We start from the raw sequence: 25,205 nt of genomic DNA, 5'->3' as shown, positions 1-25,205 counted from the left end.
TTTATTCTCTCTTGGTAAAACAATTTGTAGATCCACTTTGTATGTCAAGTAGATCGTGTTTAAAATCTAAGTGGCAAAGAATGTGCCGAAAAATGCACTTCACTTGATAGAAAATTTATTCACTAAGTGCACGTGTACTGTGAACTGAATGTTTGCGTGGAAGAAACGTTTACAAAGCCGCGAATACGGCAATACGAGGCTCACTGCATTGTAAGGCTGACGAGGCTTAGCGTATTGCACGCTGTCGCACGACGCCGTCATGTCCAGAATGGACGATGGGACTGAGTGTAGATAGCCACTCAACAGACACCGATGAAATCGCTGCGCGTCGTGGAGTCTCGAATGTAGTGACTAGATTCAACGCATTTTATATTCCAGTTTATTTTTTAGGTTTAATAATTCAACGATAAATATATTTTGAAATAGAAATAACACAATACCATAGCTTAAATAAAAACTTCGTTTTCAGGTTTCTACGCTGATTTTTAAAGGTACTCTAACGCTTCGGATGTTTCTTTTTGAAACAATAATGGGCACAAAAGAAAGTTCACAATTGACTGTAATGTTTTTTTTTTTTACTTCTGCCGGTAGATATGCGCGATCAGTAATTCATACCGACCAACAAACCATCAGACAATCACACCATCAGACCATTAGTGTCCGAAAAGATGTCAGACCATCAGCCTGATGGACCATCAGGATTTTTCCTGATGGTCTTTTCAATAGAGACTTATTGGGTTCTGTCCCTCAAGCCTGAACTGGCTTCGACAGACCGTTACTTATAGTGTATAAGGTATGTGTAATGAATATGGCTGAGTAACTGATCGACTAACCTACCGATTAATCGGTTAATGCTTTAATCGCGATTAAATTTTTAATTGGTTAATGGACACATTTTTGACGAAATAGCATAAAGTAAAAATTAAACGCATCCACCACGCCTACGTCGACAATCGAGTACACCTTTATGAGGTGAAGCTTTAGGTCAGATTTTAGAATAAAGTAAACTGTATGGTCCAGTCTTGTAACTCCAGACAGGAGTAGGAGGCTACACGTTTCCCGGAGACCTCAGCGCCATTCGGGTATCAGCTTAGCGCAACAGAGACTCTTCTGAACGATCAAAGAAGGCTGCTCTTGCCAAAGAATATCAAATGACCTTTTTGTCACACGCAGCTGAAGTAATAATCGGCAAGTGGGAGCGACTGAGCTGTTCTTACCTACACATCGAGACTGATTTGCACTCCAAGTTTTATTTTGCGCCTTTTATCTCATATTCGTCTAATGGAAACAAAATATATAAATTTTGAATATATTAATGTTATAAATAAGAATAAACGAGACCGATTAATCGAATGATGAATCGATTAAAGAATGGCAATTAATCGGGTTAAAACTTTTAATCGCCGCCCAGCACTAGTAATAAATGCCTTGTTATTATTATATTTTATTCCCCAGATCAACCAAAGGGGCAAGACATGAGAACGAGAAGTACGGCAACCATCTTCAAGACACCTACAAGGGACATCGTGGCCCTCAAGACTTTACAGTTCTCACCTGTTGTTCCTCTGTGCCGTGCAGATTCACGGGTGTGACACGACACTTGAATTCCGCACGAGACAGCCACGCGAACTGAGCACTGCATTGGGCACAGGTGAGACTAGAGTTCGCACCGCTCTTCAAACCATAAGGGTCCCTGTCGTTTGAAGAGCGGTGGCTTAGTTGCGTTTCCATAGGAGTTATGCACTTTTCTTTTTTTTTACTTTTTCCTCAGGTAAGTTCGCTCTTTGCAAATTTTATAGAAAAAATGCACCACCTGTGGCCGACGCTGTACAAAATCGTAACGCGGTAGGTTAAGAAACCAATTTTTGCGGTCGATTAAAAGAGCCTGGCCACTAATTGGGACACTTGGTAATTTACTTTCACTAAGGGACAAATGGTTTTTGTATTATTGCTAAATTGTGCTTGTTTAAACTTCGCGGTTTCTCAAACATTTGCTCCGCAATATTTTTTCTACGGGTGTAATAGACATCTTAGACACTACACAATTCGGCATAATGTCGTGGAGGCATTCTATTAGATTTATACACTAATAACGAATTTCTAATGCTCCTTAATAAACTGTACAATTTGGTAAATTTGGATACTATCCGAAGTGGCAATATATCAAAATGTTTAATCGACTGAGGAATTTGCAGTTGAAACGCCATTATCTTAAAATTTCGGCACAAGGATGGACTAGTAGAATGGCAAATTACTCGAAGCGTAACGTTTCAGAGTTATGGGCATATTTGTGTATTATATACATGAGCTTCTGTGGAAGTGCTGCCGGAACGCGCTAACAGATGGCGCCACCATACGGTGACACAAATATTTGGGCATATCCATGAGCCAAAGTATTTGCAATTTTTTTCCATGTTCAACGTCTCCGTCGTCTGGACATTCTCCGCCATGCAGCACATGTACTTATTAAACAGCTGATTCGCTCTGAATGGCTCTGTAGACCACGGCGTGCCACACTGTCGCTTTAGGCCATGCTCGTATGTAATTCGTTAAAAATAACCAAAGCTACCTCTCTGTTGCTGTAATGTTGTGTTATAAAGTCATTAATTGTTGAATAACGAATTACTGACAATTTCTCGTTAGATTTTTTAATGTTTTATCAAAATAAAAGATGGAATTGAAGGGGGATATACGGTCCTCAAAACGGTGTCTGCTGACCAAGGGAGTGAAAGCGAGAGAGAGCATTTCACATCCATTTTGTAATGGCGATTTCTTCTGCATCCCGCGACCACTGCAACATGTGTAAGTCTCGTGGGGTAAAGTGAAGCCGGGTGATGATTGGCGTTGACTTTTGAGAACAACCAACATTTCTATCCCTTCAATTCACTCATCGGCATTCTCCCTCAAAGTTGGAAAATGTGTGCTTCGTGGACTGTACACAAATAATTGGTGTCAGCAAATTATTAGGTATTGTCCTTGGACGAGGCTAAATCAACTGTCATTGCATTGCCGCTCACCTGCTTCATTGTGCTTACCCCCCGTCGAGGTGATGGGGATCAGGAGCTTCGAGGTAATGTCGGCACCAGAGACAAAGGCCGCCGAAGATAATCCCCAATGTCCCGCGGTCGCTCCTCGAGACGTGGTCAAGGGTTGCTCGGCACGAACCCTCGCAGGCGAATTCATTGGTAAGGGCCGCTCCGGCAGACATGGTCGGCCTCATGCGCTGGTATCGGAGTGGTTTTCGGTCGGCCATTCACAATGCCCCCGTTTTTCATAATGTACTTCGTTCAGTGCAGACCTACACCCGATGTCGGGTTACTTCGGCGTTGGGGTGTTTTATTAAATTGGAACTGAATACTAAGGGGCGGCCGGTGGCGGTCGTCGTGCCATTGTGGCATGAGTAGCCCTCGGTTCGTCCGACGCCGCTTCGCTCGCAGGAGTTTCCGGTTGAAATGCCTGTTGAACTTGCTCCGAAAGAGTCTCGGCAATCAAAATAAAAGCCGGGCAAGTGATGGCAGGAAGTAGCTTCCTGATCTCCTCTCGGACAACGTTGTGGATGATGTCGCGGATACCTGGGAGGCTGGCGTCGAAGTTACAGCTGGATAACTCGAGTGTCAGGACGCCGGGAAGTTGTTGATAACTACAGGCTCGAGCATGCAGCGCACGTTCAATGTTGGAAATCTCGGTAATTTGAACGCTTCGAAAGTTGTCAGAGGGTTGCGAACAAGGCTGCTGAAGGTGTTGTCCCTTACATGAGGGACATGGGATTCTTAGCTTCTTGTCATCTGTAGCATCAAGGTCGGTGTGGGCACTCGATCAGGTGCAAAGCATCCTCCACGAAGGCGGTGACACTCTCGTTGGGGCCGTGTCCTGGACAGAATCAGGAATTCGGCTCTCTCTCGTCGATGTTGGCTGACGAACGTGCGCCTCAGCTCGATCTTGCAAACTTCCCACGACGTTAAGGAGGATTCATGGTTCTCAAACCAGTGCCTGGCAGTTTCTTCCACGAGAAGTATAGGTTCTGCAGGAGGTGGTTGTCCGTCCGTCCACCCATTGTGGCGGGCGACACGGTCATATTGTTCAAACCAGTCATCGACGTCTTCATACACCTTTCATGAAAGGGCGTCGGAGTGTGAGGCGCGACGGGCATGCAAACAATGGTGGGAACCGACACTGTTTGCTGCAGCAGGTTTGTCATTGTTGGCTTAGTCAGCTTCGGGTTTTGTGGCAGGAGACCAAATTCCGGTCGCTCTTGCTAGTAGCAGCGGCTGACTCGGATTTTAGGTTCTTCGTGGTGTATTTGCGAGGTTCGGTCTTGTGACACTTGCTCGTCTTGCGGTTTCTCTGCCGGGCTCGAAATATGACTTAGTTCACGGCTTTCCAGGGGTTTAAGACACCAGATAGTCCACCACCCGTGTCTCGTTATTGGGTAACTCGGCTGAAGAGCCGACAAGGTGAACACAGAGTGAAGGGCTATGGGTAAAATACACAGAACCTCCACCAGAAACATACGATGACAGCCGAGCATGGCCCTGGAAGTTTCCAGAATAGTAAATATTTATAGAAGATAGGACTGGAACAAGCATCCGTGACAATAAAACAAAACTAACAGAAGAGATTCTATTCTGATCAAAACTGGCCAAGAGCGCCATTTATAAAAAAAAATTCAGGCGTAAAAGTGTGATGAAACGATGAAAACGGACTCACCAGTAGCAGCGCTAGCTTCACCAGAAACGTTGCATTCTTCATCGGTCGGTGATGTTGTTTCTCAAGCTAAAAGCAGGCCGAGAGGACCATTTGTGGGAACATGCAGATGAAAAAGCGTTATAAAACGAGAGAAACGGACTCACCAGCAGCACTGTTTGCTTCACGGGAATCGCCGTATTGCTCTTTGTCCAATGGGGTCATGTCCCGAGCTGTGAGGCCACTATTTGTTAGAACTTGTAGCTGCGAGAGTGCCATGCTTCGGAGAAAATGACTTACCATCCCGAAATGTCTGGATCTGCTGATCTAATGCTGATGCAGGTTTTTCAGCTGAAAGGCAGAGTTGTGAGACAACCTATCCGAGCCCAAAGAAACTATATAGGATTTGAGTACATACCACACATCTCTTGATTTCTCCGAGACAGCCGTCTTCTTGGTTTGGGTGGAGGATTTTGAGCAAAGAGACTGGGAATTGCATCTCGTTTCAATTTTTCCTTTCCTGTCTTCGCGAGTATAAGGGTTTCAAACTGATCGATAGTGAAGTGATCCTATAATGTAAGGTTGAAGAACTTTATCTTTCACGCAATTGAGACAACGTTGGAATTGCGAGTGTGCTGTAAATAATTGAGGGCAGTAGCATTGTGAAGTAACTTAACACCTGTACCGCGTTGTTGATCTAATGAGACATAACACACAGCGTAATCAACCACAAAATCATACTCGCTTTCATGCAACTCCGTTGGCAAGAGGCGAGTTCATCAGATCAGCAAGACGCGTGGCAGTCGATGGTCGTTAACTCACGCAAGCGCTGCGGGAAACCGGCATGTGAGCTGACAGATTTCATCGTCACCATAGATTGCCCGTTCAGCAGATCTCGGTAATAAACGCGGGAGACACCATGAGGACCAGGACAAGCCGTTCACTCGTGGCAACTCGAATCATGCCCCCACCCTTTCATTCGAACACCGTGTACTCCGATCATGTTTATGTTGGCACGTCAGCGAAGAACGCGGGCACAGCACACGATCGCAACTTAGAATTGAAGCCCAACAAAGCTTGGAAGTGGGCCGGTTTAAGGCCAGTTGGTTGTTTACGACGTAGGAACAATCTTGTGTCCGCGTGGGTCGACCACTCGCGCCACAATGATCGCAAGCTACCTCGCGTCTTCACGGCCGCTCTTTAGTCGCTGCTGTTTTGACTTTAACGCTAGATAGTTACGAGATGGGATAATAAGGGGTCACTCCTGAGCCATAACTTACCTCGCACAGTCTGGTTGAGGGCGCACACGTGAAATTCTTTCGTTTAATTCGTAACATTCAAATCGTCCTTCGCTTTTTGTCCCGCACCCCAAGGGGGATTTGGAAGAGCTTATTTCCTTCTTCTGGACGATTCGAACGACATACCGCACAGCTGCACGTCATTGCGTCAGCCTGATGTCGTTTCTAAAAGCCAAAGACTCGACACACACCCTGCCGACACAAAAATACAAGCTCCGGCGAGCGGCCGGCAACGCAGTATGCAGCCGATGGATACGAGGCCTAAAACTGCTAGAACCAACATTATTAGATTGCTCAACTGTGGAACTCCCGCGGAGGGGGGGGGAGGGGGGGGGGGGGAGTGGGGGGAGTGGGGGGGGGGGAGGGGGGGTGGGGGTACCCCCCTCTGCGGGAGTTCCCCCCTCCGCGGGAGTTCCCCCCTCCGCGGGAGTTCCCCCCTCCGCGGGAGTTCCACAGTTGAGCAATCTAATAATGTTGGTTCTAGTAGTTCAGGGTTGTCGCAAGCAGTCTTGATAAGGAGGTAGCGCCATCAATCATTACGTGCGCCAAACGCACCCTGCCTCTCTGCGTCGCTTTCCGCCGTTGACCCTGGCAAGGTTTTTGATTCCATCCTTTACAGAAAGAAAGCTACGTTTTGTAATTTTACTACGCATAACCGACCTGTGAAATACACCTTTCGCAAAAAAATTATATTTCTACGTGCAGGCGCCGAATTTCGCGGCCCATTTCAGATCGGGCCTGGTTATTTCAGTCGCTCTATATTAGTGTTCCTACACTAACTATAGCAGTAACTTTTATTTATAAGTCAACTTTGCCCAGGCATAAAATTTAGCGTCCTTAGTGGTGTTTTCGAATTTCTGTTCCTGGTTTTAATTATTTATACTGTGGCAGCATTCTTCTTCACTGCTTAAGTTTTAAGAATTAACCGTTAAGTGGTACGATCCTTTCAGCTCTAAACGATATAAAGGTACGTGCTGAGCGTCGATTCAAATTGTTTTGGACGGGTTATCTTAGACTGTTAGCGTGCATCTTTAGTATAGGGACATCGTGAAGTATCAGGGGAGGCTTCGGAATTTCTTCCGATTAAAATTAGAAGGTTACGCGAGCTTTTTATGGGTGCACCTACCTTTGTAAGCTAATTTATACCATCAATTTGCTGTATATCGATAACATCTACCTGAACTTTCCATTCACAAATATAAAAAAGAAAGTCCTGTTATTACAAAAATTTTCAACTTTATACACTGATTAGGAGCACTGAAAAAGCAATTCCAATATTTCTCGGGGACCTCGAAAACTTATTTTCATGGAGTATGCTTCATAAAAAGCTAATGCATATTTCTGCCATTTTCCAGGTAGTGAAAGACAGTCAATGGCATTGAGGTTTGAGTGTATATTTTCAAAACCAAAAGTAAACGCGCCGTCTTTTTTTTAATTTTTTTTTAGTTACGCTGAAAGAAGTTGTGCAACGATTTTAATGTTGAAAGAATATGCATCTTCTACTTTTGACATTGTTTACCTTCCCACAAAGGACTGAAAACACACCTCTTTCCTTCAAAATGTCGCGTTTCTGCCACGTAATTGCCAGGCAAAAATTTGAATATTTCCCGACCTGCAGCCGTGTGCGGCGGCGATGAGACCCACGCGGAGCGACGTCAATGGGGGACTTGTAAAAAGATAGCAAGTTGTGAAAATAGATTCTCGATGAAAGGTAATTTTTCCTATAAATTTTGTCGTTCCAACGTAAATATAAATGCGTCAAAAACCTGTTATCATCAACAACGCTTTTATTATACGGAGTTTTAGTGGCGCCACCTGTCTGAAGCCATCAAAACCGTCAGCTCTATCTGCTACCGCGAACAGCCGGCAGAAGCCGGAGGGGGAAGGCGGCGGAGCCGGACGGGGATGGCCGGACCGGGATGAGACTTGTCTCCTTTTGCCGTGTTTATCACGCTGCGCAAGCACGTGGTGACATGGCCGCGAGCGGGTGAGTTCTCGCTGCTCACTGATGGCTCTAGAGAGAGAGCTTTACCGGAACCCCGCGCGTCCTCCTTTCGTGCCACAGCGCACGTGACTCGGAAGATGGGGATAAGGTTGAAACGTGCCGAAAACCCCAATCTTCGTCAGTTTTTGTTTTGATAATAAAAAAAAATGCAGGCAAAACTGTTTTTTTTTGTTCGTTACTTCAGAAAGGTCGAAACACCAAATCGCAAATTATTTAAGCAAAGCACTAAAAATGTTGCACAGCTCCTTTAAAGGGACGTCATCCGCTCGGTATTCCAAAACTAGTTATTCTTTTTGGTAAACTCTAGTTTTACACAGATGGTAACCGTGGGAAAAATTCCGAGGGCCTTGCAACCGGCCTCCTTAAGGGGACGCGCAACACTGAGCACTCATCATTGTGCCGTCTTTTGCCACAATTTATCATGGCACATTCTAGCTTTCATTTCAGCTATTTCGATAAGCTATTTTGCAAACGTTGACCAGCGTGACGGAATTCAAGTAACGTTTACTGCCTAGCTGTTTGCAAGATACACTAATGCTGTAGTGTTCCTAATTTTAGCAAAAAAACAACAGTAAAAAAACAATACAGCACGAAAAGATAAACATGTGCCAGTGTCAAGAATGCAAAAAATCAATGAAACGCGATACATACCGATTTCTTTAGAGGTATGCCTTAAGTAAGGACTGCATTTGTCTAAACCCACTTTTAGACATTCCCCAGGCACCAGTCATGGGTAAGTTACTTTTAAAAAGTAATTCGTTACAGTTACAGTTACTTTCACAAAAAGTAACGAAGTTACCGTTACAGTTACCGCAACAAAAAAGTAACTCGTTACAGTTACAGTTACTTTCAAAAAGTAACGACGTTACTTTTCAGTTACTTTTCTATAACACAAAAATTAAGGAAAAACTAATGTTTGAAAGAAAACATATATACACGAATCAGTCGGGCTTTCACCATAGCGGTAAATTCAAACTTAATAATTTAGCTGCAAAATTAGTCAATATTATGAAAAGAATAAAGACAAAAATTAAACTGGATGTGTTTTCTCAGATTTGAACACGAAGACTTATTGTCGGAGTACTCCTTGTTGCAAAGTTTGCATACTGCGGTCAAATAGTTAGCAACCAACTTCACCACAGAAAAATACTCTGTACGCCGGCCATGCTTGTTCTTTGTTCTGTTCTCATCAACATCCCTATCCTTGTAGCACTAGCACATTGCTGGCTCGTTGACGGCTGCGCTGTGTTCGTGGACTCCTTTGATATATTTCAGTTCGTACCCGGCAAACCCGAAACAAGCCCTGCGCAAACAACAGTAAATTTTGCCTCCACCGTTGAAACCACGCCGGAGTAGTGGCGCAAATCAATATACAAAACATGCGCAGTGCGGAGTAGTGGCACTAATCAAAATACGAAACATACGAAGTTCCCTCCGCGTGTATTGTTGTTTCACGGTTGATTCACCCGATTAAAATGCGTGCGCAGAAAAGAAAAAACCGCAACATAGGTAGTGCTTCAATATACTGAGATGTAAGTGTTCAGTCACAAAGTACAAGCAAGTGCGTAAAGATAACTACATTCTTCTTTTTTTTCTTCATCAAATCTACACGTGGCTATATTCGGATAGTGACTCGCGAGAAAGAACGTATTCTCAAGTTTGTGCAAGGCCAACTGACACTCAAAATGACGGAACAGACACTTTGGAAAGTGCAAGGAATAGCTAGATTATACTCGTTTAATGATATATTATTCACAAAGAACTGAAAAGTAACGGCAAAAGTAACTTCGTTACTTTCATCGTTACCTCAGAAAAAAGTAATAGAACTACAGTTACAAGTTACATTTTTAAAAAGTAACTCGTTACAGTTACAAGTTACCGAAAAAGTAACGAAGTTACAGTAACGCGTTACTAGTAACGCGTTACTACCCAAGACTGCCAGGCACGCACGCTTAGCTAAAATAAAGCAGTCTGCCAGTTCCCAATCAACGGAATCACTGACTTTGAGGGATAGTGGCTTAAGAGTTGGTTGTTCACGACGGGCTGTCACAATGCTCTCGTTTCATTCATCTTAGAGCTGGGAGACTATGAAACTATACTGGTCGCCGTTATCGGTTGAATCTTGCAAAGGAAGCCAAAGTAACTCGTCCCCTTTGCTGTGAAAGCTGATATGTACAAGGGCACAAAGCTGCATTCGCAGGTATCCCTTCCAAGCACCTAAAAATCTCGGCTCACTTATAATTAGGATATAACAATTCAAGCCCCTATTAAGAACGACATGCCGCACTATTCGCGCCTCCAGCTCGACGCTCGCCTTCCCCTGGCGGAAACGGGAAGCGCTCTAGTGAGGGTCCTCTGATTCTCCTGCTCAGCGGGCACGGCGGAACTGTTCGCGATCATGGCTCGCGAAATGTCATTTACGAATTCAAATGACGCTATTCACTATTCCAACGTAGTGCTGCAGACGGTTTTGTATTGTACCTTACTGGAGAGTATTAGTATTGCGCACAGAAACAAACGCAAGCGTTGTGCGTTTCCGTTAGAGTTGCAAGTCCCACGTTGTGCGTGCGCGTCATCGCCATGCGCCATCCAAGACCGCAATTTTGGGCTCCGCGCACGCACAGTGAGGAACACGCAAAGCTAACGCAAACACGAAGCACTTGCGTTCGCTCGTATACGCAATACTAAAACTCACTACTGTTTCAACGGCCTCCAACGCCAACGAACCGTGCTGCAGTTATCAGACGTGCAAGCATGTAGGCGTTCCTTTGAACTGGAAAGGCTGAGATGGGAAAAAACGACGGAGCGTAAAAATGAAAGTAACTAAATGTTATAAAACAACTAATAATTTATTTATTTCTTTATCTTTTGGGCATTTCGTTTGAAAGAATATTGGCGGTGACTTACATTTTGCTGATTGTCAAAAGTCGCGACTTTGATAGAAAAATATACTTTAACCACAGTTAATGTAATTTTACATGGATTTCTTACAATAGTTAGAATGTTTTCATTGACTTTAGACTATTTTTTATTACTTGGTAATTAAAAATGCTGCAATTGGCATAAGTGATGATAATTAGCGCACTTTTGGTTGTTATATTTGTTCGCGCGATTGAAATTAGATCATAAGCAACGCTTACAAAATTACGTAATACAATAGCTGAATTTGAAGTTTATTATCAATGCCGATCGCGGCAATTTATACCCCCAATTAACGCCAAGATCGCGAAAATATGCCATTTAACCATATTAGTCTATCCAGAAAGGTATAATTTGGTTTTCATTTTAGCATATGAAAAACTTTGACATCGTTATCAAGATAGACAAACAGTCAAACACTGCATGTAATATAAAGTCATATGCGTAACGGGTTGCTTATAAAACACACGCACGCACTTCAGCTGTCTAACTCGGATTCCGTCTTTTGTTGTTGCAGTGAGAACAGCGTTTATTAGTTTATACGTTTTGTGGACATTTATAAAAATTGGAATTCTCTTATTCCTGTGCTGGGAATAGTGTTAAACATATTAATCAACTAACGACCCAAAAACCCATTAAAAGGACTTCAGTTCATTATTTCCCATGACAATTATTTGAGCAAGAAAAGGCAGCGAGAACGCACAAATATCAGCACCGATTTTTTCAACAACTACACATATCAGCCTGGACCGGACATGTATGTCACAAAATAAAGCTTCCGCGAACAACTTCTCTAACTAAATAATTACGATGTGAGACACATCTTGAGGTATGAAAAAAATCCGAAATTAAGACCTATACCGAGAAATTAAATCCAAAATACAGGCTAGTTTCGGTTTCGCTCGAGAATTAAAACGCGCATGCTTGCGTACATATTGCGCTAAACACTGTTCTTGTTTTCAGGGTAAACAGGTGACCTGCGCCCATAACACCCTAGCTTCCTCGTATTACCAGAAATAATTTGTGTCGCTCAGTAAAGCCAGCACACTAGCCAGGCTCAACAGCGGCACGCATCTCCGACCCTCACTATAACCGCCATTTTGGAAAATGAGTGGCGCCACCTGTAGTTAGTTGGAGTCGCGAATACTCGAAAACAACGTGAAGGCCAGTTACCGTATATCTCTACAGACCTCGACGGGCCTAAGTACAATAAACGGCGAGCCTCTATGCGAAGTGGCGGGTGAACAATTTGGAGAAGAGCTGCAGCACCCGAAAGGAAGTTGTTCTCGCGTAAACTGAACAAGCTCCGCTTTGGCTTGCATTTTTAATGGCCAACCTCCTGCGCCGTTTCCTCGCCTAAGCTTGGCCGCTTGTTCAGTACGCCATCGAACAGAAGCCTGCATCGGCCACCTCCGCCTGCTTTTTGTTTTTGTTTAAGCACTAGCGTCCCCTAATGGACAAGTTTGTATCGCCGTTCAACAAAAGCTTGCTCCAGCGGAACCCTATCTTATTCGGGAGCAGTTTCTGCCAAGGGACGCCGCACATGCAGAGAAAAAGAAAACAAGAGTATAAATTGGAGCGAGATTTTGGAAAAGCGATTTCTCCCTATAGTTAGGTTCGCAACATTAGTGTGCTCGCTGAAGGTATTTTTATTTATTGAGGTCACTTTCACATATCGCAATACCAGCCTAAACTCTAGATACATTTTATATGGCGTCACCGTTTCGTTGAAATAAAATCGTCCTGAAATCTTCTTGTCGTAATATTATCAAACATTATAGAATCAATTAAAAGCCTTGTCGTACTAGCAATTACACTATTTTAATGCTAATGTTCCATCATTCCTCTTTTTGTGCAATTTATTATGTAACCCGGGCTTCAGAGGGCAAATATTTGTCCGCGCGTCATACATGTGATGCAGGTTGCGTAGCCAGTAATTCTTTTGGGGAGGGGGGGGGGGGGGGTGGGAGGAGGAGCTGAGGTGCTGGGATGTCCATGATTTGGGGCGCGGGGATAAAGGAGGGTTGAGTGGATGTGTATATTTTAAGGCCAGCAGAATTTAGGGGGGGGGGGGCTGAAGCGCCATAAGGGCTTCTCATGGCTACACCACTGGTGTCATCTCACAGAGATGATGAGTTTAATACTGGAACGTCAACATGTCGCACAAACGTATATACTTACTCCTACATACCGGGAACACCAAACAGTCAGAACCACCCAACCTTCTTTGCTGCCATTTCTGAAGCGACATGCTTCAAGAAGGTCGCTAACCATTCTATCTGAAAGAACCTCCTTTCTCTGCAAGGCCTCCTAAACCGGGGAGTATTTAAATAGATGAATAAGCTAAGTCTTTTCTCTCGCATCCACAAAGCGAGATGTAATGCAAAACAAATTGTCAAACTTAGGACCTTTATACAGGCGTCCGTCGAGCACGGAAATTTCGGTCTGCCTCAGTGCGATGCCGTGTTTGCGTTAATTCTTTCTACATGAGTTTGGTGTGCACAACAGTTTATCCTTTTACGCTAAAGTAAGCTACGAAACCAGGAGAGTCCGGTACAAACGATTTCAAAATTTGATGACGCTACAAATGCTACCTCGTAAAAACATATATATATATTTGTAAATGATCCGCCGTTGCTTTTCCCCTGAAACGAATCAAAACACACTCATCTTTGGTTTTGTAGACGTAGACGTGCTTTTTTTTCTTAATAAGGCTTAGAAGAAGAAAAAAGTGGAAGCCGTTTACAACTCCCTGTAGCGCTGAATTGGAGCGCAGCTCTTGAGGAGGAGTAGGGAAGGGTACTGAGGGGGGGGGGGGGGGGGGTCACATGACCTCGGGGAGAAGGGGTCACGTGACCGCGGGGGCGGGGAGGTCACTTGACCCCCCACGAGGTTTCCCCGGGGTCACGTGTTCCCCGAGGTCACGTGGCGGGGGGGGGGCACGTGATCTCCGGGTGGAGGGAGGGTCACGTGACTTGGGGGGTGTCGTGTGACTTGGGGGTCACGTTACCTCAAGGAGGGGGGGGGGGTCCCGTGACTCCCAGGTCACGTGACCCCCCAGAGAAATTTTTCCGCTTGATTTAGCGGCGAAAATTTTCCGCTAGATTTAGCGGTGAAATTTTTTGGCTAAATCTAGTGGGGAAATTTTTCCGCTAGTTTTAGCGGGAAAATTATTCCGCTAGATTTAGAAATTTTTCCGCTAGATTTAGCAGGGATTTTCGCTAGAGTTAGCGGGGAATCTTCCTGCTAAATTTAGCGGGGAATCTTCCCGCTAAAATTGGCGGAAAAATTTTCCGCTAAACTTAGCGGGGAAATTTTTTCCCTAGATTCAGCGGGGAACCTTTTCTGCTAGATTTAACGGGGAAATTCAACCATAAGGTGCAGTGCGGTTACGCCGACGGCGACGCCGCTCAAGCCGGAAACAGGCGCCTAAGAGCTGCGCTCTATAAATGATAGACGCTTAGAATACCCAGTAACGCCAAATTAGAGCGCAGCTCTTGAGGAGGAGGGAAGGGTACTGAGATGAGGACGTACCCCTCCTGCTTACCTCCTCATCTTCACTGCCACTCGTCCTCCCCTCCTCGTCCTCCTCCTCCCCTCCTCCTCCTTCTCCCCCTTCACCTACTCTTCCCCTCACCTTTCAAACTCCTCCCCTCCTCCTCCCTCCTTTTCTCCTCCTGATCCTTCCTCCTCCACTCCTCCCCCTCCTCCTCACTGCTCCCGTTTTTTTTTATAAATCTTCGAATTGAGTAGCAGGGCGTTTCTCAAGAACAAGTAAGATACTACACCTAATTTGAATAGATTTTATGTCTCAGATAACATAACATGAGTATTTTTGTTCCCAATTGTATATTTTTTAAGGTATACTAAACTCCAAAAGAAGCTTTTTTTGTGTGTGTGTGTGCAATATTTAATAATAATAATAATAATAATAGCTTTATTTCCAACAATCAGGTACAGTGTTGGTGGGGGCTTGAGAGAAAAGCTGCTGAAACAGCTTGACTGGGCCCGAGCCCCCAGAAATCAGCAGCGGAAGAAAGAAAAAAAAAGAAGTTAACAGCAAAATCACATCATACATCAACAAGATGTTCAAAACAGGAAAGTCACAATAGCAGTACTACATATATAACAAAAAAATGAACATATAAACATGCTACTCACAATTGATCTGTTTGGCTAAGAATTATTATGTTCCTAAGGTTATCTGCAGATATATTTTCAAGCTCGATATGTTGCGCACAAAAATAGTTGAGGGTGGTTGGAAGAGTAAACGCCGCGGTTTGAAGGCCGTAATTAGTTCTAAAAAATGGGACTACCCAAGGTTCTGTGATTCTTGTTGAATATGCATACACTTTTTCTTTTAAATCAGCTAAGTTCACAAGATGCCGTACATTCATACTCATTTTAGCTTTATATTTTAACACATAGGCGATATCGATACAAGTTAAAAATTTTAACTACATCTAGCTCGCTAAATAATTTTTCCGTCGGAAATTCCGGCGAAACATTGCAAATGCTTCGTAGTATATTTTTTGTAATAAAAATATCTTTTGTAGATTTGTACGATTGGTTGTTCCCCAAACTAAATGGCCGTAATTGATTTGTGAGTAAAATAGCGAGTTATATATTAGCAACTTTATTTTAAGAGGCAAAATATCTTTGTGACGATACGCCAGTCCAACAATGCTAGACAGTTTTGATGTAACATAATTTACATGAGCATCCAATGACATGTTCTCTGAAAAAAAAGACACCTAAAGTTTTAAATGCTGGTACCACTTCTATTTTAGAAGAATCAAACATTATATCCTCGTCTATGGTAACAATTTTACCCTTCGGACGAGACAAAACAGCCTTTGTCTTATTCACATTTATTTTTAACCCATTATACCTACTCCATGTATTTAACTTTTCTAGCGTGACGTTTGCGTTCTCAACAAGCTCTGCGGGGCTATCTCCATTAAGCAGCATGCTCGTGTCGTCTGCGTAGATAATAAATTTTGTTGAATTGCTTATATTTACGATATTATTTATATAAAGATTGAATAAAAAAGGACCCAAAATGCTTTCTTGAGGAACCCCTGATTTGATTGGCTTTACATCGGAAAATTGACCAATGATGTCGACATACTGCTGGCGGAAAGACAAGTATGATTGAATAAGAAGCGAAAGCTGACCCCGATAGCCATATATTTCGAGTTTTTTAATTAGAAGGTTATGATCGAGAAAATCAAAAGCCTTCGTGAAGTCAATAAATAAGCCGAGAATTAGTTTTTTTTATTTTCAAAACCTTTAAGAGTGTATTCTTTTTGAGTGAGAAGAGCGAGTTCAGTAGATCGTTGCTTGCGGAAACCGAACTGAGATGGGGTGATTAAGTTATGACTATCTGCAAATAATGACATTCGAAGGAGCAGCATTTTTTGTTTGCATGGTTTGCAAATTTCACGAATCTGATTTCAAGAAGTTTTTTTTTTATATTGGGTCTACTTTCCGAAATATGGGTATCGGAATCGTTTCTCAGAAAACAAAAATGGGTTAAAAACGGTTTATACTAATATTTTTCGAAAACAAAACAAAAGCACAGAAACAAAATGTGAGAGGCAGCACATAATGAATCGTCTTGTCCTGTGCCGCCTCTCATTTATGTATATTTTTGGGTGTAAATCCTCGGTATGAGTCAGATCCAACTAGATCAAGTTGCCGTCTTCAAAAAATGTTTTCGGTGAAAGTTCATTTCCTGGCATTAGTGTCCCATCTTAAAAATACATCTCCTGGGAAAAAAAAAAAGATGCGTAGACCACCATCCATATCGCGTGTCTCTTGCTGAACGGCGCTTGTTAAGGGGACTTACCTCATCAGACTCCTTTGAGAGCTACTGATTAAAAACCAACTGCCTCAAAAACTGTTCTGCGGCTTCAAAACGTTGTTTACACAGCCCGGTAAATATTCTTAACAGCAAGGGTTTCTTAGTTTTTAGTTATAAAAATCCTACGTTGAAGCAAAACATGTAAAGGCGAAACCCCCTTTCTCCATAAAAATGCACTACTAAGCCGTTTAGGAAAAAAAAAAAAATTTTTTAGAAGTGAAGCACTCTAGTTAATATTAAACTAATTGATGTCGTGGAGCTTGTTATGTAGATCAAAGATGTCAAATCATATTGTAAAGAAAAAGACTTGCGGAGTTGGTCCTAAAGGTCCTTTCACACTTTAGCAACCAAGTACGACCGAGTAAGACAAGAGCGGTTTTTAAGCCTCTTGCAACGTCTTAGGACCAGATCCACTGCAGCGCATCCGGTCCTAAGAGATCGCAAGAGGCTTAAAAATCGGTCTGGTCTCTCTCGGTCTTACTCGGTCGCAAGACTGTGAGCGGGCCTTAAAGGAACCATGAAGGCAGCTTCGAACCTTTATTTGACGACTGAAATCGATGTAAGGCACGTCTCAGATACTGTTGACCAAGTTCTAGCCCGAACAGAAGTTTGGGTGCCGCACAAATCAAGCAAACAGGCGCGGTAATAATCGCGCCGGGAACGATGCCTGAGAAACCACCTAGGCGGCGGCAGAAAGGTGAGCTGTGCGCCGTCGAAGCGTGGCGACAACGGGCTCCTCGTCTGGTGATTGGTTCAAACGACAGACGCGCTCTTGGTTTGAATTTCGGTGGTGAGATGTGATGAAAAAAGTTCATTTGAACGTTGGATAATCTATTAAAGTTGTAGTTGGAAATTAATAGGTTTCATACCGTGTATAAAAGCATAATCTCTTACATTGGACTTACATTGGGAACATCACATCACCTATATTTGTCAAAAGCTGTCATATGCTTGCAACATTCTGCTGAGGGCTCGACAGTGCTTCGCCCTCCTCAACCTTAAAAATTATTTACTTCTCGTTATTCCACTCCCATTTAACATACTGCACAGAAACGTAGGGTAAAAGCCAATGACAGATATCTCACGCCGATCATTGGTTTACAAAAAAGGGCAGTTTGAATTATATTTGCATCGAGCATTTTATTTGATCACCTCAGAATTCTTCCACTTCATAAACTAGTAAAGTGTAAAATTGCCACGCTGTTTCACGAAATAGTGAAGACAAAGCACCCATTTCCTATAACTATAGTTCTTGAAGGTTTCAATCAAACTAAGGAAAATTTGTCTGGGCACTTTAACCTTCCACAATGCCACAACGTTCAGGGGGAAGGCTAATTCAATTCTGTGGAACAAAAATCTGAAAGGCACTACTAAACGACCTTCGAAATTCGCATATTTTTAACAATGCACTGAAGCACTATCTGCTCTTGTCTACCTAGATCACCTTTCATCCTCATCATCGTTTCTTTGGTATTGGTAACCGAGACTAGCTTCTAATTTAGTAACAAGATTAGGGGTACTTTTGTTGCTTTCTAATGACATATGCCTTTCGCTCTCTGCTCTTGTGATACTTTGTTAATGAGCCTGAACTAGCCTAGCGGCTATGGGTTCATAGGCTTTTTCCAATGCTTTGCATACCTTTTTTGGTCAATAAAATTGAATTGAACTGAACCTCCCAAAGGTCCAACACCACCTGCGTGTTCGGAGCCTGCAGGCATGAGCGAAAACGACGACACATTTGGTGACTGTGGTGACTGACCAGCCTCCCCAACCAGCCCACCTAGTTCAGAACCACCTAGCATGTGTCAAAATGATCTGATCTATGACTCAACCCATGAACCATCGTACGACAACAGTTTTGAGATGTGAGTATACACCAACCCATGTTTACAAGCAAACCGGAGGGCCCCTAGTGGACGCCACCGGCACCGCGCATGCACGATGGGTGTGGGCAAAAAGCTCACCGTCGCCCAAAACCAAACCATTGTAATGCGATGTTGTCAGCGTCAGTGTGAGTCCCCCTGCCCTTTTTTTGCATTCAAATCATTGATTCTACGTCTTTTTGGAAATGTGACTACTTGAGCAACCTCAGCGAAATTAACGAAGCTCGTTACATCGTAAAACTTCGCGTGAATAATGCGACATGCGGCGATTCATTCCGCGTGGATGCCGTAGAATGTACGCTAAAGCCTGTTTCGCATGAGGAGATTCCGCTCGCAATTTTCAGTCGCAACGTCGCTCGGGCTGCAAAAGCGTGAACTGTAGCTGAGATGGTCGACGTCGATACTGAAAATCGCAAGCAGAATCGGACCAAGTGAATCAGGCCTAACAAGTTGGTGATGGCCACTGGCAACAATGATCAACATCTCCTTGTATCTACTGTTTACATCAAGCCTGCCTACCAACCTTCAAACTGAAGTCTTTTGAGGTCTGCACTTAATTCTTAGCGCAAGTACCGAGCCAACATTCGGTCTACGGACCGGTGTTGTCTAAAAGAGCAGACGACAAGTAGAAGCGTTTGAAAGAGCAGGCGACAGTTCGAACGATCAGGCGGCCGTTTGAACTTGAAGACGCACTGAATGTAGTCCGCAGGTGGTCCGTGCAACTTGACCGGTTTTATTTATTTATTTATTTAAATACCTAAAGAACCCTGAGTCAGGGTATTACATAAGGGAGTGGGTTAAAAAAATAGCGAGGTTAACATTTGGCGGAACGAATCGATGTCTTGAGCAAAGATGATGGCTTCAAGCAGGCCGTTCCAGTTCACAGATGTCGCCGGGAAAAAAGATTTAAGGAATGCTGCATTTCGAGTGAAAAAGGCCCACTTTCGCCTAGTGGCCAATGCTAGGTGATATGCGATTTCCGGCGTTCATGTTAGAACAAAACAAACAAATCTGATGACCACAAGTATCCATGAATTCAACGCAAGGCGCTTCCCGCCCAAGCAGTCATGATCCGACGACGTCTGCTTTTCCCTTTTCACGCCACATATACACGTTCTCAAATGAACTGAGCACATGAAAACTGACCTTCACGCCGTTCTCGACTCTTTTGGTACAGCCCCAGTGGTGGCGTTTTGACGAGAAGGCAGGTTTTTGCCTGGTCCCTTACAAAACAATGCAGGAATACACGTCTCACATGGGGAGTTCCTCCCACAGCCCCAGACCCGAAGTTGAGAGGTTTCACCGATAGGTGAGCTGCGTTTTACAACTTCCTGTTACTTTTAAATTTTGTTTTACCATTAACAAACGACGACAACGAGCTCCAAGCCTGTGCAAGCATGGTTCTGAAACCTCCAGATTGCAGTTTTCAGAACTTTGCTTAGACAGGCTTGCAGATCGTCGTCATTTGTCAACAGCAAAACAGAACTTTTTAAGAAACCGGAAGTTGCCAAATTCCACTCACCTGCTTGTTAATTTGCAAAGGATTTGTAGTGACTAACGAAATAGAAATGACTAAATAGCTTCTTTGTTTGCCCCTCCTTCGGGTCAGCATGCCGCACTTAGTGGTTTTCGACTTGTTTGTCGTCAGAACACATGCACCACGGCAGGCACGTAGCCAGTATTTTCTTTTTTTTTTGGGAGGGGGGGGGGGGGCCGCCCATGAAAAAATGCTCTATGAGGGGGAGGGAGGAGAGGAGGTCCCAGCAAAATCGAAGATTATTTTTTTTTCGGGGGGGGAGGGGCGGGCCCCATGGGCTGCCCCCCTGGCTACGTGCCTGCACCACGGTATGTAAACAAAGCATGTTTAAACTGAAAAATGGGCAACATAAAGACAGCCAGTTCTACCTATCCTTTTCAGGGTTGGGGTCGTTCTTCGAAATTTGTTTTGCTTACTTTTGCAGGGATGACGAAGAAACCGAACAAGGCCATCCTTAGGGTGAAAACAAGTACATTGTGTATGAAAGTTGCCTCGTAGAGTGCTTCAGGCTCTGCATGACATGCTATGCACCGTCGAAGCCATCCCTCCATCTGAGTGGAAGCTGCCTCACTGTGACAACCCTCTGCCCTAAGAACCACTCGCACACCTGGTCCAGCCAACGATACGTGGGACGAAAACCGGTTGGAAGTGTCGATATCGCACCTGTCCTGCTGTTTTCCGGCTCTAGCCCTGCACAAGCTCTCAGAATGATGCGCCTCATGAATATTAGGTTCAACTCGAAACGAAGATTCCAAGACTATGAACAAGCTTACCTCCACCCTGCTGGGCAAACGGCTCGTAGATCCCTTGTCTCATTCAAACATAGTGTAACTTACTCTGCAGCAACACTTTCTGCAGTGTGCCGGCATATGCTGTGGCCGCATACCCTACCATGAGTGATGGAACATGTTCTCTCATGCAAGACGCATTGGGCACTTATTTTTGGTGACTCTTGTCCTTCTCCCAGATGCAGAGATCAGTAGCTTGTTTCACATTTATGCTTTTTATCATACAGAACTGCTGATGCACTTTTGTGTAGCCTCATTATCATACAGGTTCCTTTAACTGCACTGTTACAGCTGCCACAGCCTTTTTTTCATATCTCCAGGTTTGGGAGGGGCAACGAGACAAGGATTTGACAGCCTTGCGGGAGAGCCCGTGGATCTGTCAGGAGATGGACGATGTGATTCTCCGGGACACAGTGCTAACTACATGACGCACAGCTTCCACTCTCATCGATTGGGCAAGATTGTCCACACTGAACTGTTTCAAGTCAAGGAAGTAACAACCCTCACAATAATAGGAAAAACAGTTGGCTCAGAAAACACAGGAACAAGACAAAGATTCAAAGTGTGCATTACTTTTTGACCCCTTCCATAAAGAACTTCCTTCTTTTTAGTGTCCCGAAGTAAGTGCAAGCAGCAACATGGAAAAGGAAGGCTGCACACGAGGAATTGCTTTCCTGAAATCGAGGAACATCCTGATTCGCTCATTCACGACAGACAGGCACTCGAGTATAAAGGCCTGCATGAGAATACACCAGCCCACAAACCTGCATCTGTTTGAAAGGTGAATGCGAACATTGTCTTTCATAACGAAAACCAACCTACAGCTCTGTCTTTTGCGTGTTCTATTTCCTACCCTAGAACCATCTGAGATATTGCTGTTGTGCGTATTATAAATTGTTTAAAAGCAATCTCCATTACCAACTGTTCTATTTGGTATCTCCAAGTGAGCAGAGGAAGGATGAAATACCGGCACACCTCATAAAAAACACTTTACAGAGAACCGAATAAAACTGGCCACTCCACAGCCTCTGACGAAAATTATCCTGCGACTAGCTGGAGTCTGAGGCTAAATCTTCCCTATTCCCCTCATGGAATGCGACTATTGCTGTAGCAATCCTCTCTGAGAATTCTCTCTGGGTATAGCTTGCTTGCACTGCATGCAAAGTAGGGCATTCGGAAGTGGGGTGTTAACATCAAGCAAACATTTTTGTCCTGGAACTTATATTGCTGCAGGGATCAGGAAGAAGTGCTGCAGGCAGCAAATGTGCAGGTTGCCAGGATCTAGCACCCTGGGTGAGCTCCGTGTGCAACCACTTGTGGTGGTGCGCAAGGGCTAGCGGTGGCAATGGTGAATTGCTTGCCGCAGCATAGTCGAGTGTCACGAACCACGTCTGTAATATCCACGCGGGCCGCAGTCCGCTCTACCCTCGGTGCCTACACAAGGACGTTGGAGACAAACAGTTGATTGTGCGTGGTTTGTACCATCTTATTATGCTAGATTTACATCGTAAGAGGTAAAAAATATTACTCATATACAAGATGCCGACTAGTGTGGAATCAAACTTAGTTATTTAATATGGGGAACATTGAAAATAAACTTCACAGATACGTAAAGTGTCTATTGCTTGGATTGCTGCTGTTGTGATGAGACGCAGCCTGATAGACCATATGATTACTGTTGACTCAAGCATGCAGTACCACTTATACCTCGCTGCTGACTTAAAGTTTCTCTGTGCCATAGTCGAGCTTCAATGCTTTTCACTTTTAGCTCGGAGAACCGGCTGACATGGGGAGCATCTCGGTTGCCTCCATGGACTTGCAACTGTTACTATTGCACACATCTACATTGTTTGGTTATGACTATAAGCCAAACACTAATTTTAAAGGAAAGCGTCTAAAGAAAGACGAGTCAACAGACATTTGTAAAATTATATTAGCTCTGCAGAGCCATAGACGTCTATGTGAATCTAATAGATATCCCTCCAAAAACCAATTAAAACTGTTACGTTTTTGCGGATCGTACACTTTTTTTACTGTGGTTTGCCAAAAAATGTTTCAATGCACTCTACTCGACACTGCATTAATGAATGCTGAAATTTTCCCAGGTTCACCCGCCCACACGAAACTGAAGGCCATCGCAAATGCACCTTTGTTTGCAAAAGACGTGAAGCAGCTGTCTCCTAATGCACAAACATGGACTGGAATCATTCCACAGCGTACTGAATGAATTTGCACCCAAATCGACGGCATTCTCGTATAAAGGCATGGCTGTACGGTAAGGAAGCTAGGTGTAAGTAGGGGACTATAACAAGCCCAAACAACAGCACTCTCAGTTGAAGTTTCTTTGAGACCAGAAAAAACTTTTAGACATAGTCGCAAAAAGATATTCTTACACCCTAGTTACATGGGCGATTTGAACTGTCGTTGAGTTCAATCACAGTTATCGGCCCCAAATATGATTGAACTAAACTGAACTGAGATGGTGCAACACGGCCCCCTAGAACCCAGTTGAAGCTAAAACGAAGCTAGTCCTTGTGCCACGTGATCAGTCTAATTGTTGGAAGTAATTTACTCGGAGAGACACCTTTTATTTATTATAACTATATCATACATTCTGTTCAATACCTTGTTGCTTCTTAGCGGCGTTTACACGAGTACCAAAGCCGATTCAGGGCTAGGTTTCGCATATCTTACGCTAGGTGGTGTAAGCTATCGCCCGCTACGATGGGTGCACCCATTACTATTTGTCCACCTATACAGCTGGTCCCTCCGCCATGCGCGCTCGTTTGGTGGCTTGCTAACTTGCAGGGATCGTTTTAGCGGCAGCTCTAACGCCTAAACCTATTCCCTCCCAGAAAGTTTGCTGCTAAGATTCTTTCTAGATGCCTCCTCCTGTATTCCGAAACAGTAAGTGCCTCGCAAACAATGGTCGGCGGCAGCAGTCCCACGGACAAGCACCAATTTAACTCTGTTGGAGAAGTCCGTTCAGTCGAACTGAGGCAAGGGAGCTCAGTTGAACTCAACTGTCATTAGCGGCTCAATGACAGTTGGCGCTACCGTGTAACTCCGGCCGATCGCGATTGAGTTGACTGTCGTTGACTCAACGGCTGTTTAGAGCACCCGTGTAACTAGGGTATTGTACACTTTATTTAACAGAAGGTTTAAGACATGAGCACCAATTAAACAGCCTCAATTATGTTCCAGAACGATGATCGCCATACTCCACTTTAACGAAAACAGTAGCCGCCTGCAAGCTCTCACGAATGAAGGGCAAGAGCTTTGGCACATCAAATCTCCAAAAGCCCCAAAAGGTGCAACCACTGTGTACCCCCGTATGACCCCCGTGACGTTTGGTAAGTGTAGCTCATTACAATATAGAATTTACACTGCATTTAGAATTTCAGCTGTATGAAAAGGTCACCACAACAATTATGGATGCACTATACTTCGCTCACCCCTGAGCTAAGACTGCAGTGGGAGCTACGTGCCCGCCAAACCAATCAACCGCCGGTCTCCTTTTCATCACCCGAGCCGGCTTTATGCGCAGGTATGGCCGGGCCACAATGACGTGGCGAAAGAGGCGTAAGACTGGTCCAACGAGGACGTAGCTTTCACCGCAGTCTCAACAGAAGGGATGAATGGAGTATAACCCACCTTATATGTTTCTGATGGCAAAACGGCATGAAAGGTTTCTAAAAAAATACAGCATTATCAAAATCAAGTGCTACTCACTGGCTGTGTGATAAAGTGCAATATTCAGAACGACTGAAAATTTGTGTCGTGACTTAGAACACTTATGGTCGAATGACAGGAGGAGCACCTTTAAAAGAAGTACTGGCCTACGTACTATCTTGTCTTGAATTTCAGAGTATGTGGACCGGCTACATGAGGAAGTCCTGGAACGCTGCCAGACATATCCTACTTTCAAAGAGGCGAAAAGTCTCTAAAAGTTCCCCCCGGCCTTTGTGAGCCCAGGACCGAGGCCATCTAAGGAAGAACTGGTATCTGCGCACAGAAGAAGGTTCGCCAAGCCGTTCTCTTGAGGGAGACGGCTAGACAAGGATGAACGTGTCTCTGAGTGTTTCTGTAGAGTGCGGTTTGGACAAATGTGGAGCTTTCTACCAAGCCATGAAAATCGTCTACAGGGAGCAATGAGCACTCTTTTCCAATGTTCGTTCAGCTAATAAATTTATTCATTCAAACAAAGCTTATTTACCACTATGTTC

The 25,205-nt window shown here is 44.0% G+C and overlaps 1 protein-coding gene and 2 pseudogenes across 1 annotated transcript in view; 2 read left to right on the top strand and 1 right to left on the bottom strand.

The window, feature by feature from the left end:
• Nucleotides 1-16,761, bottom strand: part of LOC115313678 — a 28,905-nt gene extending 12,144 nt beyond the window's left edge. The window contains exons 1-2 of the mRNA XM_040206745.3: nt 16,757-16,761; nt 1,555-1,693 (exon numbers count right to left, since the gene is read on the bottom strand). Coding sequence (XP_040062679.3) covers nt 1,555-1,693; nt 16,757-16,761 — 144 coding nt within the window. The remainder of the gene's footprint in view (nt 1-1,554; nt 1,694-16,756) is intronic.
• Nucleotides 16,762-17,663: 902 nt separating this feature from the next.
• On the top strand, nt 17,664-18,210 carry LOC115313708 (annotated as a pseudogene).
• Nucleotides 18,211-20,617: 2,407 nt separating this feature from the next.
• LOC115313679 lies at nt 20,618-24,926 on the top strand (annotated as a pseudogene).
• The last annotated feature ends 279 nt before the right edge of the window (nt 24,927-25,205 follow it).

Source organism: Ixodes scapularis, unplaced genomic scaffold, assembly GCF_016920785.2.
Source record: "Ixodes scapularis isolate PalLabHiFi unplaced genomic scaffold, ASM1692078v2 PGA_scaffold0__279_contigs__length_252992795, whole genome shotgun sequence".
Lineage (NCBI taxonomy): Eukaryota > Metazoa > Arthropoda > Arachnida > Ixodida > Ixodidae > Ixodes > Ixodes scapularis.
The sequence above is the reverse complement of the archived record's forward strand: the minus strand, read 5'-3'. Positions and strand labels throughout refer to the sequence as shown.